We start from the raw sequence: 14,672 nt of genomic DNA, 5'->3' as shown, positions 1-14,672 counted from the left end.
TAGGGCCTATGTCATTGGCCCTTCACATTATTTCCTTTGTATAATACTCCAAAACGTACCATTTGGGTCAAAATAAACCAAACCCAGAACTCTCCCCTTTCTTTTTCCCCTTTTTTATGTAGACCAGGTTTTTTTTTTTTCCTTACCGGTGACGAGTACGAGAGCCAAATTATCAGCTCCAGTGATATAAATTTTTTATTAACTTGCTGAAGGTTGGGTTTTCTTTTCTTTTTTCTTAATTATTTTTTTTTATTTGATAAGAATACCATTTTAATTCATGGGTTCTGTTCCGATTTCTTTTAAACAACGATTTTGAAGCTATTTCGTATTTTTTGTTCTTAATAATGCCATCATAATTTTAAGAAAAAGGTACATTTATCCAACTCTCCTTCAAATTCTTGCGTTTTCAATGTTCTTTTGCTGATTTTTTGGATGATTATTATGGGTGCAGGGAGTGTACGGGAAAAGAAAAAAAATGGTTCCTTTGTTTTTATCTGAGCCAAATTGGGATGCTGAAGAGGGAGATAATGAAGCTTCCAGTCAGATAGTATCGCTTTTAAGCAAATTGGGTTCGGTTATTTGGTCACTGATGGTCTCTGGAGGTCGTTCTGAGGCTCGGCTATGGCTTTGCAATGCGGTTTCGCGCTTAAGTTCAATCTCTCCTCACCATAAGAGAGATATCTTTATGAAGATGTTGACATCGAAGCCAACAAGGAAGGGTTTAGCATCTCAACTCTTGCAATTGGTTTTTGAGAAGAGGCCAAGGAAAGTTGGCTCTATCTTGGCCAACAAAAGTTACTTGCTTGAGAAGTTTTTCCAAGGCAAGTTGGGTTTTACTTTTTTGCTCTTTCTTTACTTTTTGATGGTTTGTTTAATATCTTTTGTGTGTGTGTTTTTCTCTTCGCACTATTATTTTCATTAAAGGTCAATTTTCTTCCTGCGTCAGTTTCCTTATGCTCCATGTTTTAGATTAGTTCGAGTTCTGTTTAGTCATTCTTTGTCTCCAATGAATGAGCTTTTGCTTCTCTCAATTGCAGCATTGGCTTTGGAACTTTAGATTAGTATTTTATGTGTTTGGGATTTTGTTGCACTCTTTGCCCTTTGTGAAATTGAATCCCATTCTATATCAGTGGAAACAAATTGGTATCCCCAACCTAGTCCTTTATTAGCTTGTTCAAGAACCTTACAGCATTCTTGATCTTATATAATGGACTCCCTGGAATTTTAAAGGTTGAAACTACTCTGAATTTGTGGTTAGATTAGTATGCTTTATGGGATTTTGTTGCACTCATTGCCCTTTTTGAAATTGAATTGCATTCTATATCCGTGGAAACTAATTGGTATCTCCAACCTAGTTCTTTATTAGTTCGTTCAAGAACCTTCAAGCATTCTTGATCTTATATAAAGGACTGTCCGGAATTTTTGAGGTTGAAACTACTTTGAATTTGTGGTTAGATTAGTATGCTTTGTGGGATTTTGTTGCACTCTTTGCCCTTTTTGAAATTGTATTTCTTTCTGTAGCATGGAAACTAAATTGTAGCTCCAATCTATAGTAATTTATTAGCTTGTTCAAGAGACTTAAAGCATTGTTGATCATATGTAAAGCATTCACAGGAATTTTTGAGGTTGAAATTACTGTGAATCTAACGTTTCTTTCTTCCACCTTTGTTCTATTTTGCTGTTTGATTATATGTTGGTGGGATTTTTTTATACTGTTTGCCCTTTCTGAAATTGAATAGCAGCAAACTGATTGGTAGCTCCAACCTAGTTCTTTAAGCACCGTGTATATTTAGTATGAATTTTTATGGTTTTATGATTATTCTAGTAATGAATAAATAATGCAGGGAACCCGAAGCGAATAATGCAATGGTTCTCCAATTTTGGAGATGGCAGTGGATTGGAGCACAAAAAAGGCGCAAAGGCATTGTCTCAATTTGCTTTTGTAAATAGGGATATCTGTTGGGACGAGCTTGAGTGGAAGGGAAAACATGGGCAATCACCTGCAATGGTTGCCACAAAGCCTCATTATTTTCTTGACTTAGATGTCCAACGAACAGTTGAAAATTTCCTTGAAAATGTGCCTGAATTTTGGTCATCCCCTGAGTTTGCTGAATCACTAAAAGACGGGGAGATTCTTTTCATGGATACGAAGTTCTTTGTGGAACTTTTCATCGATTTAATGTATAAAGAGGATTTAGATGATATATGGGAAGTAATAAGTGAGTTTCTGAAGGAGGAATCGTTTTCATCATTGTGTCATCACCTTCTTATCATTCTTGAAGAGAGTGAATTCCGCATCTTTCTGGAGTTGCTTCTTAGATATATCAGTCCGAGGATAAAACATAAGGATTTTGGTAATTCATCTTATCTCCTAGAGTTTATACTTTGTAAGTGCGGTGATCCAGGATCCTTTGATACGCTACTTATGTTAAATGCTATCATCAATCAAAGAAGACAGCTTCTCCGGCTTGTAAATGACGAAGAGTGTCAGGACGAAAATGAGCAAGTCAAAGATATAGTATCACAAATGTGCAAAATCTCCACTAATACCTATACTTTAGCTTCGATCCTTAAAGAATGCGCCAAAGCCAAACCCATTGAAGCAATAAAATTATTGGGGCTTTATTCTTGGGTTATATATTACAGATTGTCAAAGGAATGCCAGACACCAGGATCCTGGGAAGCTTTGTTTCTGAGAAATGGGATAAGTTTCCACGAATCTGATAAATATTCTATGCTTAATAATAAAGGTCCTTTAGATGAAAATGACTCGGCAGGGGATGATAGAGCATCAAGTAGGCACAGGAAGAAAAAGAAAAGAAGAAAGAAGACAAGGTATTTTGATCATGATAGTGGATATGATGATGAGTTGCTTGATTTTGATGCTTCAGAAAGAAGGTTGGGATTACAATCTGGCGGCGGAAGTTGGTTGCTATCAATCGATGATTTTTCTACATCATGGACCAATGTGAGTCCACTGTCTTGTTTGTTTGAACTTTGAACTTCTCAATGCAGTGAAAAGTTGTTGCGACTTCGATTTCGAGATCATTCAGGTTCTTTCATGCAGTGGGGAATGTTCTTGACATGCCAAGAATTATCATAAATCTTCGAAACATGTGAATTTTGGTAGGATATATAATGGTTTAGACCACAAGTGCTACCTAAAGAGGCTTTTATTATTCCTACTGCATGATCCCGAAATGAATAACAAGGAAGAAAGAAAGGGTCGGGAAGTAGAACTTGTAATATGGAGGGGCGGGCAACACTAGATTCAAGCTGTCATTTTCTCACTTATCTTCATTTTATTTTAATATATTATTGAACCTTGTTGTCCCATCCTGTAGTTTTCTGATCATATATCGTTATGATGATGGTAGGTAGATTTGCCGGAGCATCTTTCAAACCATTGCTTGTCTACATGGATGAAGCAGCTTGCATCCCAATGGAGTAATGTGGCTAATGCTTGGTAAGGGAGCGCAGCAGAGTAATGTGTCTTTAACATCATACAGGCCTGTGTATGAACAAACGTGGGGTGTTGCAGTAGGAGGGGCTCTGTACATTGGTCCTCAGGTTTTCCGGTGGAGACATCCCTTCTTTCCTTGGAATGTGCCTTTAAAATCAGAGCATCAAGTAGTGGAGTGGGTTGGGGGGACTTTGTATTAAGCCATCAATTTTTCCACTGGACCCAAACAGGCACTAAAAGGGGAGCGCAGGGCAGGTTTTTGTGTACAATATTTCCCGATGGTTGTTGATTTGAATATGCAAATATTTAGCTAATGATTGTATTTCTGTGGTTATAAATGAAATTATTTGTATACTATCAATAACGGATATTCATTTTAGGGATTCTAACCTTTGGTCAATACTGCAGGGTTTAACTTGTTGCCTCTTGAACGTATCATTTAAAACCTAATTACGTCTACATATTAGGCTTTTGCTGATTGCAAATAGTAACCATAATTTTCACAAGGTTGGTTGAATGACTTTTACCAAGCTAGCGAGACAAAAAAGGTCCATTGATAGCCAAGAAATAAACCCCATTCGGGCTTGATTAGGAAATCATTATAAAGTATGATCAAATTGAATGGAGTACAAACCAGCATATAATTGAAATATGTTACAATGTTGATATAGAAACTTAAGATCAAACAGAAGAGCTTCATCGCCAGACATCCGTTCTATATTCGAACCGGATGATTAAGTGGAATTAGTTGAAGAGTTGAATGGAGTACAAACCGCTACATAATTGAAATATGTTACATTATAGATACAGAAACTTCAGATCTTACAGAGCTTCAAAATCACCAGATATCCGTTCAATACCCATATCAGATTCATTACGCCCTGCAAAGTTAAAAATGGCAATTAGCGAAGGCTAAAGAGAACGGAATGGAGGGGATTTAAATTTGATTACTACTTTATAAGACGAACAAGAAATTATTAGAATGTAAATATGTCAAAACCATAAAAATGCCTGATAAGTTTGGTCTGAACCAAAAAAGAGAAATCATCAGTATGGGAGATACAGTATGTTGTATTCATATCACTCCCAACAAAGGAAAAAAAGCCATGAAATTTTATGTTTTCCTCTAGCAGTACTGTGAGAACAAAAACTACAAGCAGCAGTTGAAACTTACCCAATGCCACGTATGTTGGCAAGCTAACATACTTCGGACATGACGTCTTTGAGGCCAAACAGTTCCGAGGCTGTAAGAAGAATAATTTCAACACATGCATCAGTTCTACAATAAAAAGGGAAGTATAATATACATATCATCATATATGTATACATCGTCAGACAATGAAGATGCTTCTGCATACCCAAGAAAACATATTAGACTGCAAAGATGAAGTTTTCTAGCAGGAAACTCCAGAGATTTAGCATGCTATATGAGGGTTGGTTCTTTAGGAACCACTAACATTTTTTAGTGATCTACAATCTGACGGGAAAAGATGATATATTTCTAGCTAGAAGTCCAAGCCAAGAATATTGACAGTAAATGGTGAAGTACATCAACTTTGAACTACATGAGGGTAAAAACCTCATAACCAAATCATGCAGATTATGAAGAACGAGTGGAACAAATCTAACCTTGAAATCCTTATAGAAGCATAAACGAATTTCCTTCACATCATGTTTTGAACAAATCACCTCCGGCGTTGCCTGGAAAGAATTCTCAATGGCAGAGACCAAGCCTCCAAGAGGATACCTTTCACTATTAGAAGGAAGATATCCAGCTTCATTCAGCATTTTCTGGCATCAAATGATTGCTCATGAGATTACAAACTATAATAAAAAAGATGACAAAATCAACTTTACTCTGCAATAGCCATAGATTTCGAATGAAGAAATCTGTAACTATTCATTACACTTCTAGATACAAAACAGAAGGTAAACCATGAAGGTTAGGACCACTAGGCAAGGAAACAGAGTATCAAATGAAGGGTATAGCAGAAATAACAATAATGGAGTTAATCATTTTTGTGATCTGTTAAAATAAATGCGCAATTATATTTTCCATGAAAGTAGAAAAGATGCTAACCATTGGCTAATTGGAACTTAAATTTCAAACAGTTTTAATATTAGATACAAGCCAGCAATATTCATCTCCCTTATTTCTCAGCTGTAGATTAGACAGGGCCATGTTATACAGGCTAAGCAAACCTTACAAAAGCCCAGTCATAAGCAACACCTTTATATCAGTCCTGATCTTTCAATATAATTTTTATGCTCCTTTTGCAAATCATTATTAAACAATATGCTTACCAAAGTGGAGTTAATATTTCAGGAAAATAACTTCACTTAAAGTATGTTCCAGTAGCATAAAGGTTATATTTTGAAATAACTTCACTTAAGCAATAACTCTTATTTGAAGAACCAAGCAATGTCCTGCAGAATTCTAAAAGAACCTGCAGGTTCATTCCTTCATTGAAGAACTAAATAACTTGCTCAGAATGGCAGGGTGCATATTACACTTTCACTAGCAAAACTATCCCAAAAATAGATCATTCAGGTTGGAAACAAAGACATGCATCATAGATCACAAGCATGAAACTAAAAGACACTTGATTTTCTCAGTTTGCATTCCATTCTAAAAAACTTCAGGAAAAGGAATAAGTGATAAATTTGACCATCATCTCATTCTATGGGCTAAATCATAGGAATATGTGTTAACCCCAACAAAGACATGCACCACCAATCACAAGCATGAAACTGAGTTACATGCACATTGCAATTTGCAACTCATGAAGATGAATATTTAGGGTACAAACTGAACAACTGAGGAACATAGGGTGGTTTCAGGGCTTTTAAGATTAATGAAGATTGTTCTAAAACATACCGTGACATTATATTTGAAGTAAACATTGAGGGCTGTTAAAAAGTAGCTGTATTCATCATGAAATACAGGAGAGGAGCAAGTTCCATGTGTTTCTGCAAGAGAAAATGTAATACTTTTAAGCACCAAACGTGAACACAGAGATAGAAGAGCACATATCAACATTTTTCCATCTAAACTTTATGCATGCATGTGATTGTTCATCAAAGCTTAATCAATTTTTTGGCTGATATATTCTTTATTAAAGCAGCACATCCACAAGGCTGCCACCAAAATTCGATGCATGGACTCAAGGAAAATATATCTAAATAAATCATCATCATTACTTGCTTAGGGACTACCACATTCTTCTCTTGTTTCAAAGGAAATATATATTGCAGTGATTAATTTTACTAATACTTCAGATAACCTTTAATACATTGCATAAGAGTACAGATCTAAGGAGAGATACGTAGAGATGATACAACTAAAGAACTATTATTGTGATATGACATAAGGTATTATAAACTTCAACTATCATCTAAAATATCCCAATACCAATCTCAATATCATTAATCATATTGATAATCAACCATGTCTCACTATAAAACATGGTAATCAGCTTTCATCTTTTTTATTATAGTCTCCTGCTCATTCACAAATTCAGTTACCAGTCTCAAAAGCTGAATGAGAAGAAAAAGATGCAACATTTGTCATTAAAGATGCAGTGAACTACTAGACACTGCATTCCTTTGTTTAGTTTTTGGCCAATGGTTAGAGTCTCAATGGTTAGCCATGTGATCCTATCATTTTCCTTCATCTGGTTTGTTAGGCTTGATCGTATGCCTTATAGCATGCCATGCATTTTATATGGTATGAGCTATTATTAAGTACTACCATTCGAATGACTGTAGAAAAGAGGGTTCAACACACTGGATGCAAATAAACTCATTATCCCTATTTGAATATCTCACACTTCTTTCCCAAATTAACTATCTATTAAATGAATGCAAGAGGTTAATCATATGATATGGCAGAAAAAAACTGAAGACACTTACCCCACTACAAATGTGCATCCCCCATGTCAACCACCATAGAAACAAAAACAAAGACCTATTAGTTTTCTGTCATCGAGGAAGGAATTGTTTAACAATATGGAGATATGCAACCAAAATCCACCTCGTGAGCCCAAAATATCCCTTTTCCACTGAAGCAAGTTGACGGGCGGCTACAATATAAGGATGGCCAGTACTTCTGAAGTGCACCCATCAATGTTGAGATCTACACACATATAGCAACAAAGCTCAAGAACTAAGCCAATTGATGTAACACGTAGACTGAATCAAATTCACAGAGCAACAAGTAGAAAGATACTTATATCTATATAATTATATGAAAAAGAAGAACTAAATATCGGGACAAGTCAGGACATACAGGAAAACAAACATGTGATGATATAATAGCTTTTAAGGTTCAACTACAACTTTTTCATAAAATCAAGCCAACCTCTTAGGTTTCAAAAAAGTTGAAAGAGGATTTGTGCATATAATTTCGAGAGACCTCTAAACTATAGATTTCTTAAAAGTAGAAGGAGTAATTGAACTGAATAGTTATAAAAAGACATAAAATCACAAGTTATCATCTATGTCAACGGCACATGCTCACTCTAGGTGGGTGCAAAAGGATTTAATAAAGTAAAATATGCTTTAAAGCATCTTTATACATGAGCAGATTCTATCAAATACAAAAGTTCTATTGCATAGGCATCATTTTGGATGCACCAATTAAATAACATAAATGACACACCTCTTTGATGTCAAATTGAGATCGAGCACAACAGGATGGCCAGGATCCATCATTATAATCTGGCCATAATCCATCTACCAACCAGATCAAAGTTTTAAAAAAAAAAGGATTAGAGCATTTCTTTCTTCCCCTCCCCACCCCATGTCCCTGATGAATTACCATCTTGAAAAAAAAAAGCACCATTTGCATTGCGCATTAGGGACACATACAATAGTTGAAAAACTAAAAGCTATTAGAAACCTGCCTTCCCTTAATATAATTACTTAGAAAAATAGAATACAAAAGAAGATGCAAATTGTAAAATCTTATGCTCCACTCAGCGGTACTAAGTTACATAGCAAAACACGTCGACGCTTTATTAATTTTCGTACAAAACTGATAATTCTATGTAATATTCCAGTGAACTTCAATCAGAATCTCTATAATTAAGATCATAGTAAAAAATTCCAAAACTTCAATCATTGCTTGCAAATCAATCTAAAGCAGCCTTTCGAACTTCTAGACGATAGTTAACATTAAAACCATACAGTTAGTATCTTCAATATACAATACAAAAAAAATAACAGTTACGTCCATAGCCAAAACACTTACGAATCGTAAATTCAGTTGGAGAATCCGAGCTGCAGGGAGAAAAAAAAACCTCAAAACTTAATTCACAACTGAAATTAGCTTCGAACAAGAAATGAAAGAATGATTTATTCACCCTCGGCAGCAGCCGTTAGAGGAGCAACAATGGCGAGTCTGGTGGCAGATGGTGCCGGGCCATTGAAGAGCCAAAGCGAAGTAGTCGAACTCCCTCTGTCGTTCAACCGCACTTCCATTAACGCCTATAATCAAACAGGTAGCTGATATTAGGGCGATGCAGAGAATGATTTGGGCAGAGAGGGACGCCATTGTCAATGTTGAGTGGTTCTTGAGATGGGGGGAGGTCAAGGATAAGTTTGCTTCTTTGAAAGGGAAAGGGGAATTTAGGAGGAAGTAGATCAGAGGAAGGATAGAGTTGTCATTTTTACCATTGTTTCTAGGCAAACTTTATTAGGTTCAGTTTTTTTCTGATTGCGAGACAATGCTGGTTTGTTATTCGTGTTTTTTTTTTTTTTCCTCAAATTCATGTCTGTTATTAACACTTGTTTTTCATATTCAAGTCAATTTTAATCCATATTATTTGATATTTTAGTTTGATTTTAATATTTAATTTAGTAATTAATTTTTTTCAAATTAATATCTGAGTTTCCTTTACTTATAGCATATGTTTTCTTTGTTCGATAACAACATTATTTCTTTTAATCCATGCATGACACATTTTCTTCGACCATTAAAATAAATAATTTGTCTAGTTTCAAGTAAATTTGTTTAGATGGTACAGCTTTTAACTTCCTGGGAGAATTTAAATAAAATATAGATTTAAAAATTAGTTTAGATAAAAAAGTAGTATTCATTTTCTAAACGGATCAGACTTTAAATAAGCTTTTTTTGGCTTAGGCTTGACCCGAATTTGAAAAAAAATTATATTTTTTTATTGTTTTACTATCATTTCGCAATTATATTACTACTATTTTATTGTTATTATTTAGATATTGTATAACTCTATTAATTTTGTTACTATTTTTAAGGTATTTACTTGTTAAGTTGTATTTATTTTAGTGTTATCTAAATATATATATATATATATATATTTTAAAATATTTTTCATTTGTTGGAAAATATTTATTTTAATGTTTTAGTGTTTTTAATATATTATATTTTTAATTTATTTTTATATAAAATAATAATATAAAAAAATTAATCTGAGCGGGTTAGATGCAGTTGGATTCGGATTTTAACATTTTTATCCGTGACGAGCTTTGACAAAATTTTAAGCTCATTTTTAGGTCTGACTAAGCCTAGGCCTAAAAAACGAACCAAAATTTTTTACTTGACGTAACCCGACTTGATCCATAGACAACTCTAATTTCAGAAATAAAACTATATTTGTTGTACCATTATACAAGTCCTTTTAACCTTTCAAAAAGTACGATAAACTTAAACTTGACGAATATGTTAAACACTTGAAAAGCTATCAAAATTTTAACTTATACCAATACCAAAATTTTTTATAAAAGTTAAATTTTGAGTTTACATTTTGAGTGTAATGTAGATATTTTTGTTAAGTCCCTTCGTTGTAAAGTTAATTTTTAAAATGGATTTTTTTATAAATTTCTTTTTAATTCGTATGATTTAAGAAAAGAAAGGATGACGATGGAGCTGAACATCTTAATGATGTTCACAAACACTATAAACAAAGAGGTAATGCACATTATTTTTGTCTTGGAACATTTTCCTATTTATTTTCGCTTTAACATATATTATTTTTCTCATCTTAATATTTTTAATCACAATTAATATTTAAATTATTTTTATTTTTTTAAATTGTTATTTTGTCAGTCAAAATATTAGTCTAATTATTAACAGCTTTGGTTCATTAAAATAGAGTGAAAATACAATACATATGCACTGAGAAAAAAAATAGAAATGTACCAAATGAAACACACCGTGATAATATAACATTGTTTGATTTGCTAGAATCACGTTGTGCAAGAAATTAAAAATATATTTGAAATGACTATTTGACCTTTAATAAAAATAATAATTTATTTATAAAATTAAATTCATTATTGTTTTAAATTTGTTAATAAAATGTTATTAAAACATTTATCTAAAAGGTAATAAATATTTAAAATTATTTTTATTAATATTTAAAACTTTACATTACAACAATATATTTAAGTATTAAAATTAATTTCTTTCATTATCTCTCTCTCAAATAATGGGCCCAACGAATGAGAACAACGCCTACGTTATTACATCCCACCCTAAGGCTTAGTTTGGATGGGCGGTGTGTTTACCTCCGGTGAGGTTAAAAACAGCGGTGGCGATGAGATTAGTTACTGTAGCGGTGAGATCGATACTATAGCGGTGAGATTAGAAACAGCGGTGGAGTGTGTGTTTGGATTCAAATGCAGCTTTAGCGGTGAGGTGAAAATAAAAATGACTATTAAGGACATCATATTAGAATTGATATATAATAGAAGTTTTAAATTATTTTACTTATATAAAATTATTAAAATATGTGAATTTATAAATTCATTTAATAAAATATTAAAATGTATCTTTTAATATTTTATTATAAATATTTAATGAATTATATAATCAATTTAAATTATTTATTAGATAAAATGATAATAATTTTAATTTTTATAGTTAAATATTCTTTTATAACAATGATAAATATTATTTTACATAAATAGTAACATTATACTTGGATCAAATTTTGAAGTATCTAAGCGAATGATTTTCAATAAAATATATATAAATATATATTAACATAAGACATAACAAGTTTCATTATTACTAGAAATTAGGTTTTGATACAAATTTGTTTTTACAAATATTGTTTCATTAAACTATTTGCAATGGTTTCCCTTAACATTGCAATTTCAAGGTCACTTTCATTGTTAGAAAAACTCGATTCACCTCTATCAAAATGGCCTGAAGAGATTGGCATGTCGGGTATATTCTCAAATTGTCGAAAATCCTCATCATTTGACCAAGCATGTCTTCGAATGTAATTATGCAAAACCATTGTTGCAATAACTATTAAAACTTGCTTGTCGAATGAATAGCTTGGAATATCTCTTAATATTGGCCATTTTTTTTCCAAACTCCAAATGTTCGTTCAATCACAGAGCGTAACGAAGAATGGGAATGATTAAAATTTTCTTTTTTTCCAGATGCTCGATGATTACCTCGATGAAAGTCAGGTAAATGATATCGTTCCCCCCTATATGGACCTAGAAAACCTGCCATTTATGGATATCCTGAATCCACAAGATAATATTTTCCTACAAAAAAGTAAAACATAATATCAGTTTAAAAATAAATTTAAAATTTTAATATTGTTTTTTATGTAAAGATTAATTAAAAAAATTAAAGTTCAACTTTGGTGGAGGTGTGGAAACTTTAAGCTGTTGTTTTCTAAATGCTTGCAAAAAATTCTCTTGTCATGTCTTTGTTCCTTCCCAACCAGAAATGCAAAATAAAGCACATGTTGAAGTCACAAACTGCCATAATATTTTGAGTTGGTTCACCTTTCCGTCCGATATAAGGTATTTGACAAGAAGCCGAAATGCATGCTTTTATGTGTGTTCCATCTATGGCCCCAATACAATCCTTTAAAATAAATACAAGTATTGAGATAAAAGTTAGAAATAATTTATATTTTAAAAATATAAAGATCGTGTAAATTTTACCTTAAAGTGAGGCCAATATGTTGTATCATGTCGAATATGGTTCGGTACTTCCTCGAATTGACCTTCAATTGGTTTAATCGTGTCTATTCCCATTCGAGCAAATATATGTAACATATCAGTAAAAATTCGACTAACGGTTTCCCCAGATCGTTGAAATCGCTTTGCTGCATTTGAATTTGATTCTCTATTTCGAAGAATATACAATGATAATGCTAACTTCTCCATTGCAGATACCTTCCCATGCTTTAAGCCATAATTTGTTTGCAAATCATGCAACAAGCTATGAAATATATTTTTTTGCATCCTAAAACTATTCATGCAACGATCATCATGCCCATTTAATATTTCGTCCACCCACATTTGACCTGTATAATTTAAATCCATACACGGTTGCTTAGTGAAATAAGTTTCATGGTATAACAATACACTGCTTAACACTTGTTCTTCCTCTTCATGATAATTATTGTGCTGAACTTGTGTAACAATTGTGGCTATTTTTCGTTGAGCTTCTTCACTTAATTCAGGGGTATCATAATTCATATAAAAACTATTATACATATTGTTAAATTCATCCATAACCTGAAAAAGTAATCAAATAAAAATAAATTAATAACTTGTGACATTCTATACAACATAAAAAATTGAATAAAATCATAGCTAAAAATACCAAACATAAAAAATGTAATACCCCCACAGCCGAGACCGTCGCCGGAGTCGAGCTTGAGGTGTTAATAAACCTAATTTTATCATTCGGACAATTTTAAACCATTGACTTCAACATTTATATTAAGCTGTTCATCTGTGTCATGGTCACTAAAAAAATCATATCTTGAGTTACAAAACTCGAAATTAAGATCCATAAATTTTTCCGGAAACTAGACTCATATATCTATTTACTAATTTTTTTATTGAATTTTTGGTTTGGCCAATTAGTACAGTTTATTAGTTAAAGTTTCCCCTGATTCAGGACTTGACAGCTATGACCCCTGTTCACTACGAATCATTTTTCTCTCTTTAAAAAATACAAATGACTATGCCACTTGTTTCTATTAAAAGTAGACTGAATAAGAAATCTTCACATATAAAGTATGCCTCTTAATTATTTTTGTACAATTTTTAATGAATTTTCAACATCAAAACAGGGGATCCAGAAATCGCTCTGGCCCTGTTTCGCAAAAACTTAAATATCTTATAAAATACCTCTCATGCTCATTTCGTTTCTTTCATATGAAAATAGACTCATCAAGCTTCAATTTTATAATTTATTCGTCATCTAATCCTGTCTCTACTATTTTTAGTGATTTTTCAACCTCACGTCATTGCTGCTGCAGGATTCTGTTTTATAACAAAGTTCACCTTTTTTATGAATTTTCAAGGACTAGGTAGTACATTAAACATACATGACATATAGACATAGCTGAATTTCCTAGTATCCATAACAGCCCATATTCTACATGAAAATCAGATTATTACCTTCGATTTTACCCTTTTTACAATTAAGTCCCCTTTTTAGGAGTTTTCACATAAAATCAGTAGGTACAAGTTGTTAAACACACACTAACACATCATATTCCTTCATGATTAATCAAAATACAATTATGTCACACATGGGTAAATTTTCATACATGCATTCTAGCTCAAAATATTACTAAAAAATGATAGAACATGCTTTCTAGATTTTAAAATCGAAAAGAACATTAAAAATGGGCATGAAAATCACTTACAATCAAGACTTGAAATGTTGAAAACCCTAGCTATGGTGTTAGGAGAATTTCAGCAGCTTCTATGGAGAAGATGAGCAGATTTTTTTGTGTTATTTTCCTTTTTAATGGATATATTTACCATTTGACAAAAATGTCCTTAATGCCTTTCTTTATAATCTTTCATGTACAAGCCCATTTTTGTCCAAAATTTTAGAAATTGGTAAATTTGCTATTTAAAGCCTCGTAATTAATATTCCAAATCAATTTCATACTAAAAACTTCTAGAATGCAAGTTTTGCAACTTATTCCATTTAGTCCCTAATTTCAAATTAAGCACTTTACGTATAGAATTTCTTCACAAAATTCTCACACAGTCATGCATTCATATCATAAACCTCAAAATAATTATAAAATAATTATGCCTATCTTGGATTTATGGTCACGAAACCACTATTCCGATTAGGTCCTAATTCGGGATATTATAAAAAATATGATACATTAGGTTTACGTATAAAAAAGTAGATCATACATTAGTTTTGTATATAAAAAAGTAGATA

At 32.5% G+C, this 14,672-nt stretch overlaps 2 protein-coding genes across 2 annotated transcripts; one reads left to right on the top strand and one right to left on the bottom strand.

The window, feature by feature from the left end:
• Positions 1-8: 8 nt before the first annotated feature.
• On the top strand, positions 9-3,827 carry LOC108473748 (uncharacterized). The gene is made up of 4 exons (XM_017775481.2): positions 9-212; positions 452-821; positions 1,845-2,968; positions 3,378-3,827. The coding sequence occupies exons 2-4, from the start codon at positions 476-478 to the stop codon at positions 3,468-3,470; spliced, it is 1,563 nt and encodes a 520-aa protein (XP_017630970.1). The 5' UTR covers positions 9-212; positions 452-475; the 3' UTR covers positions 3,471-3,827.
• A 253-nt stretch (positions 3,828-4,080) lies between these two features.
• Positions 4,081-9,190, bottom strand: LOC108473749 (ribonuclease 2-like). The gene is made up of 9 exons (XM_017775484.2): positions 8,827-9,190; positions 8,715-8,743; positions 8,124-8,197; positions 7,497-7,598; positions 7,376-7,379; positions 6,342-6,433; positions 5,093-5,254; positions 4,638-4,707; positions 4,081-4,344 (listed from the first exon to the last, which is right to left on the bottom strand). Exons 1-9 carry the CDS (start codon positions 9,015-9,017, stop codon positions 4,286-4,288), a joined length of 783 nt encoding a protein of 260 aa, XP_017630973.1. The 5' UTR covers positions 9,018-9,190; the 3' UTR covers positions 4,081-4,285.
• Positions 9,191-14,672: the final 5,482 nt, after the last annotated feature.

The sequence above is a fragment of the Gossypium arboreum genome, chromosome 11, assembly GCF_025698485.1.
Source record: "Gossypium arboreum isolate Shixiya-1 chromosome 11, ASM2569848v2, whole genome shotgun sequence".
Classification (NCBI taxonomy): domain Eukaryota; kingdom Viridiplantae; phylum Streptophyta; class Magnoliopsida; order Malvales; family Malvaceae; genus Gossypium; species Gossypium arboreum.
This window is presented reverse-complemented; position numbering and strand designations above follow the sequence as displayed.